Source organism: Carcharodon carcharias, chromosome 14 (genome assembly GCF_017639515.1).
Source record: "Carcharodon carcharias isolate sCarCar2 chromosome 14, sCarCar2.pri, whole genome shotgun sequence".
Lineage (NCBI taxonomy): Eukaryota > Metazoa > Chordata > Chondrichthyes > Lamniformes > Lamnidae > Carcharodon > Carcharodon carcharias.
The window spans coordinates 71075555-71082537 of record NC_054480.1 but is presented as its reverse complement, the minus strand read 5'-3'; the positions used below and the strand labels follow the sequence as shown (position 1 = coordinate 71082537).

Genomic DNA, 6983 nt, shown 5'->3' with positions numbered 1-6983 from the left:
CAAACGATCTCTTTGAAGGTAGCCCATTGTTCAGCTACTGTTTTTCCCGCCAACCTTTGGTTCCAGTCTATCTGACTCATTCTATTGAATTACTATTTTCTATTTTAGTGCTTTTGCCTCTCAGCATTCCACGCCCCCCCCGGTATTACTTTCTAATATTCTCCCTTAGTTCCCACACTCCTGCTGGGTTAGTTTAAACTCTCCCCAACAACACTAGCAACATGACTTGCAAGGAACTCAATCCTAGCTCTGTTCAGATGCAACCCGTCTGGCTTCTACAGGTGCCATCTCCCCCAGAGACAGTCCCAGTGTCCCAGGAATCTAAAGCCCTCCCTCCTGCACCATCTTTCCAGCCTCACATTCATCTGTCTTATCTGCCTATTTCTGTACTCACTTGCACGTGGCACTGGTAGTAATCTGGAGATTACTACTTTAAAGGTCCTGTTGCAAATTTTCCACCTAGCTCCCTGAATTCCGATTGCAGGACCACATCTCCCTTCCTACTTATGTCGTTAGTAGCAACATGGACCATGACCTCTGGCTGTTCACCCTCCCTCTCAAGAGTATCCTGCAGACGTTCTGTGACATCCTTGATCCTAGCACCAATGAGGCAATAAACCATCCTGGAGTCATGTTGACAGCCATAGAAACGCCTGTCTGCTCTCCTAACTAAAGAATCCCCTATCAGTACTGCCGTTCCGCTCTTCTTCCTCCCCTCCAAAGGCTTGGCTCTTGCTGCACTCCTCCAAGGATCCATCACCCTCACCGATATCCAGAATGGAAAATCAATTAGTGAGCGGGATCTCTGGGAACTCCTGCACTACCTGCCTCTTTCTCTTGGACTACCTGACAGTCACCCATTCCCTATCTGCCTGCTTGCCCCTAACTTGTGGTGTGACCACCTCTCTGAATGTGCTATTCACACAGTTCTCTGCCTCACCGATGCACCTCAGTGACTCCAGCTGCTGCTCAAGCTCTGAAACTCGGAGCTCAAGCTTGTGCAGCTGGTGACACTTCCTGCACATGGGCTTGTCTGGGTCACGAGAAGTGTCCACGACTCCCCACGTGCCATAGGACAGGTATTCCACTTGGCTTAGCTGTCCTGCCATGCCTTAATCTTAAGCTTTTAAATCACTTTTGTACTTAAACTTTAGTTACTTTTACTTACTTTAATCTTACTCTTGTACTATTAACTAAAAACTGGCGATTAGTACAAATTCTTCACCCTTACTCACAAATCAGCTCCCTCTCCTGTGCCTATAAATTCTTACTTTCCCCTGTGCTTGTTTAGAAATTTATGTTTCTGTGCTCGCGGTGTTTTCAATCTCCCAAACGTCTTTCCACTCGCAGAGTTTCTGTGCATCAGATCTCTCCTCATGCCATCGGTGCACGCATATTATGCCTGCACTAGCATTGCTATAGAGCCCAAATCCATGGCACTGGATTCTTGAACCCTTTATTATCTGTATTAATCAATCCCAACACTAAAAATTATTGTTTCCACCAGTTACAATCTTGTGCAATCATTTACAACAATAATAGTAACTTTGTAGGTTTCCTCCAGCTCCTTTGAAAGATGGGTTTAAGGGGTTTACAATATAACCTATTGTGCTCGCTAAGGAGATTTCAGGACAAACAGTCCCTCCCAAGGGTATGTAGTAATGTTCACTTTCATCATCAATTACCGCAGATCAACTATTGCCGAAATTCACTGAAATTACATTAAAGGTCTTAAGGACCGCAGTAAGCTATCACAATTCTAAGATTCAGTATCATTATAACAAATATTTCAAATTGGCAGAGACCCACAAAGCATTTGCAGTTAGATTAGTATCTTTCTTGCAAGAAAGATCTTTTAAGGATACCCAGTTATTCTTTCACCAAAGACTTGAACAAAACTTCTCACTTTGGAAAAAGCTTCACAAAGCTATCCGCATGTAAAAACAGACATAGGAATATAAATATAAATTTTGTCAAGTCTGTTCTTGTGACTTGTTTACAGTCATTGGGTGGAATTTTTGGCTCCGTTGCAGCGGGGGTGGGGCCATAAAACGTGGCAAGTCTTCAGAAGTCCATTGACTTTGGCAGGACTGTAAAATCCTGCCAGTGTAAAATTCCACTCATAGAATTTGAAAATCTAACTGGGAATTGTTTTCTTCCCAAGTTGGAAAGGCAGGATTATATCTGATAGGCTCAATATTATGCAAGAAATAAACACTTTTTATTTCCTTGAGATCTGTTATAATTTCAGCATTTATCATCAAAGAAAACAGCTTCCTGTCTGTCAGTCTTGTTCCTTGATGAGAATTCAAGTTTTGGAGCAATATTATAACTGCTCTTTCCTTCAGTGAAGTGGCTTGCTCATTGGAGTGTAGAAACTCTGGAGGATGCAGACTGTTATCATCTTCATCAACACCGATATATTCTTTTAATTCCCTTGACATCTTTTCAAAAGCTTTTTCATTCAAATCTAGTGAATATTTATTTTTAACATAGAGAATAGTTTGAGAATAAGTTACATTAAATAATTGTCCCTGCCATTTTACCATGCTTAATTAATTCCACCATCTCATCCATCCCTCCCATGCCATCCTCATTCCGCTCTTGACAGCCCCATCCCCCCCATCAATTCCATTCCATCTGTCACAGGAACAATCTTTCCAGCCAAGGTAACTTTGTTGTTGGATTCCCCTTATTTTCCACTGTTTTGTTCTCCTCCAACTGTTACCAGCCACATGTGCATCATGTGCTCCAGTCCTCCATACGCCACATGTGCCCATCTAATCAACCCACCAACAAATGCACACCTGGAGCTCAAATTGGCCAATCAATACGGTTGGACATACAAAAAACTGAGTATTATTATTTTGGATGAGTTACATGCGACAAAAGCACACATCAGCTCATTAAGTTCCAGAGGTGACTTGTGATGATAATACAGAATGCTGCTCAACAACAACTTTGGACCACGTGCGGATCAAGAAAAACCAACCAAGTAAACACGTGTCTGCAATTCACCACATAAGATCCTGGATTGGTTAGGATGTAATGGGAGGTTAGCAGATGATAGCTTATGCTTCCCTGTAGGGGAGTAAAACAAGCAATGACTGTATTACAAACCTGCTCATTCTATTGAACACAGCTATGCCCTGCCTCTAGAATGCTATAGAAAATACACTTCCGTTCCTGAGGTCAAACAGGATGCATTTCAGATTCACAAGGAGCCACATTTGTTAATTAAAATCACGTGATTTAATAAGTAAAATATTTCACAGCTGTTACAAGAGAGTAAAGTTTAATTTCCTGAAATTAAAACAAATATACAGATCATCAGTGATCAGAGAACATCAGGAAGAGAGACACGGAAAGACAGCAGGAGAGAATGGGACAGAGGGAGAGTGAGATGGAGGAAGAGGGAGAGAAAGACAGAAGGAAATGGTGGGAGAGGGAGAGAAACACTAATGGAGGGGGAAAGAGGGAGAGAGAGAAAAAGGGAGGGAAGGGGAGGGAGAAAGAGGATAAAAGGAGACAGAGACCAAAAGCCAAATGAGTTAGGTGGAACTTTTCATTAAAAGCTCTCAACTGAAGACTGCTTGCATTCATGGGATAAAGGTGACCTAAAATAAAAAGCTCAGTACCCTTGCATTACTTGTTCATTTTGCTACACCCAAGCCCCCAATAAGGGATCATCTTGAAATCCAACTGTATGGATCCAGCTCTACTTGCAAGTATCACATAATCTAAAATATATCAAACTCCCATAATCAGCAACTTGCATTTGAATCCAGGAGAAAAGTTGGAACAATTCTCGATTTCAATTCTTATTGCTTGTTCATCTGAAAAATAAATCAACTCTCCCGAAATATCTAAATAATCTGATTACTTCCATATCAGCTGATTCCTGCTTTTATAGTTGGGTTGTAGCAATCTATGCAGATGCTGACTAAAATGTGTTAAATTTTTGCCCAATTTAATTAAATCTGAATCCTGCTTCACCAGGTGTAAAAAACTCTGGTATTCTCAAAAGTTAATACAGTACCTTATTTCCACAGGAGCTGTGTTTTTATATTAAAAGTAGAATTAATTTAAATTGCTTGTGCAGTCCTTATTAATGGGCTGGCTAAGAGTAAGTTTTTCTGGGAGTAATCAAGTAAATCTTGGTACTGAACACATTTGTGCTGGGACAGATTTCTTGAACTGAAAGGTCAACTGAATCAACCATTGGCAGAGCTTGTCTTTGCTGAGAGAAGGTAAAGTGTCAGTTGAGCCTGAGCAGGAATTGTGTGCAGAGACAAAGATGGTCCAAATCTCCAAAGTGACAGTTAGTTCCAATTAATTTTGTCTGGAATACCAAAGGAGTTAGCAGCGAAGTAATGCCAGATCAGGAGTTTGGCTAGTGATATGGCATACATAATGTAGTATGTTCTGAATCTGTAAAGTATCCAGGAAAATAAGTGCATAATATAAGGAGGCTCAGAGTTGTGTTGCCCTAACAGTAGAGTGCCAAATGAATGCATTCAGCAACATACACAGAGGATTTCATGAAGACACATTAGAGAGGGTCATTACACCATAGATAGAGAAGGAATAGCAAAGCAGGGGAAGGAATTTGAGCAACTGCCTATAAGGGGTGGCATAGAGGTCCTGTACATGATCACCTGTGGATTATTGCACCAGCATACTGTCCCCAACAGTCATGATGAAAACAAAAATGGTGGTACATGGGAAGGTAGTCAAGAACACCAAGGAACAAAGGGGCTCCACACGAGGCAAACCAAAGACTCTAATAATAAATCAGGAAAATGGTAATATGGAGGATTCTATAATTAAGCCCATTTTGTAGCCTTGACAAGAATCATGACTGGAAGGTTGACTCTCAGATGACAGAGTAAAGGACATAGCCAAATAAGTGGCAAAACTATTGAAAAGGAAACCTAAGACAACATAAGGAAAACTTGAGTGCTTAGGATCTGGAATGCATTACCTGAAAGTGTGGTGGAGGCAGTTACAATTGAGGCCTGAAGGTTTTTTTCAAACTTGCATGGCTGAGAGGAAAGAGCAGGGTGTGGAAGTAGCTGAATTGCTCTTGCAGAAAGCCAGCCTGGACATGAATTTTGTGTTGTAACCATTCTATGTCTCTAAGAGGGAAATGAATCAGGCACTGGAAGAAATCAGTGACACAGAAAAGAGCAAGATGGGGATCTTTCAGAAAGAGTTTGAGGAGGTAGGATCTAAAGCACGTACCTTCAAGGATAATCCTGATACCATCTGCACACTGGGCAGTTTAGGAAGAAACAGACAGGCATCTCAATACATGAGGAGATTATTCAAGATTCTTGAGGGAATACATGAATTGAATCTCTGATATGTTAAACACTACCATAAGCTCTAGGACCAGAGGCTCAAACTTGGAAGAAGGAAGCTGTACACTTAGTTTAGATTTAGCTACTTTAAGCATATGATAGAGAATATGTGGAACTGAATCTTCAAGAAGGCAAATGTGTGGAAAAACATAGGGCGGGAATTGGTCAAATAAATTGAGCAAGTGGACAATCGAGTGCAAGAGTACAGTGTATTCCATGTGCTATTTATGGGGCTTTACTGCAGTGTTTAATTACAAAATAGAGAAATGTAGATTTGTAAATGTAACAAGGAAACCATATCAATCACATATTTTAAAACACTAACTGCAATTTTTCACATATAAATCAGCACTTTCCTGGTTTCTAATTATGTTACATACACCTGGGCTTTGAGCCCATTGTCAGAATATAAAGAGTGAGGGTGCTTTTTTGCTAAACATTTCTGAACTGATTTCTAGTTCATTTTCTCCATGTAAATAGGGGACGTTATGAGAGAGAAATTAGGGTAACATAAGGTCAAATCAAATCAATCTTAAGTTCCATTAAAAGAAGACAACTCCATTGATTCTTGATTATAGCCTTATGATAAAGAATGGATTCTTTATAGCTGTATAATTTGCTCTCCATACATCAGTCACAGTGGGGTTTTTTTGTTATTTTCCTGACAATTAGGTAGGTATGCACATTTCTATTAAAATCAGTGTTGCTACCAGACTTACTTCGTATTGGTATCAACAGATTACAGAAAAAGAAAAAAATCACATGGGTCAATATTTTTCAATATTGTCCAATAAATCTCGTACAAAACCCTTAATTCACCACTTCAAAACACTAACTGCAGTATTTTTTCTCAGTGTTGTACAGCTCAAAATATTCTCTCCAAGAACAAACCAAATTTGGAGGGTCCAAATCCAATAGTGAGCAGGTGGGTGTCCTTTTCCACAGTTCAAACAGTCGTACAAAAATTCCACACCTGCTAGTGACAACATGGAAATGTATTTGATGCTTCACTGGTATCCTAATCCTTACACTTGGTCACAAGGATGAGTTCATTCTTAAAGCAATAGGTGTCAATCTAACTAGTTCCAGTCATGGACTGGAATACATAGACACAAAGTTTCAAGCATAATACAGGCACACCTTTGCACAGCAAATGTAAACCATATGAAGCAGAACCTTGGGATCCTATATAGAATAGACACAATGAGTCATTACTGATATATGACATCTTCTTTTTCACTGTCCTCATTTGCCTGTCCATTCCTGAGCAGTAGTTCCATATCAACATCTGTCATTGTCATATCATGGAATTTATCCAACCTTTTGTCTTTGGAGGAATCTGAGAAAAGGGAAAGATAACAATAGAAAGGCAAAGTCAGTGAAACTCTGAATAAACAATGAAACTGAGAACAAGCCTCAGCTACGAAGTTGTAATGTGCATTCCATTGATTATTTTGGCCCTGTGATATTAGTTTGTACATATTCATAACGTCAAATTGTCATATCTTTTAGTCAGTACAGCAAGTCTTCACTTTAAATTGCCTTGCTTAATGCCATTACGTTTTAACATAGTTTATTCTTTAGGACCCGTTTTTCCAATTTGTATTGATATCTTCGGTT

At 39.9% G+C, this 6983-nt stretch overlaps 1 protein-coding gene across 1 annotated transcript in view; it reads right to left on the bottom strand.

Moving 5' to 3' along the window:
• Window positions 1-3233: 3233 nt before the first annotated feature.
• slc35c2 (solute carrier family 35 member C2) overlaps window positions 3234-6983 on the bottom strand; it is a 31599-nt gene continuing 27849 nt past the window's right edge. Inside the window, exon 9 of the mRNA XM_041205270.1 lies at window positions 3234-6702. Within this exon, the coding sequence (XP_041061204.1) occupies window positions 6575-6702 (128 nt within the window). The 3' untranslated portion in view covers window positions 3234-6574. The remainder of the gene's footprint in view (window positions 6703-6983) is intronic.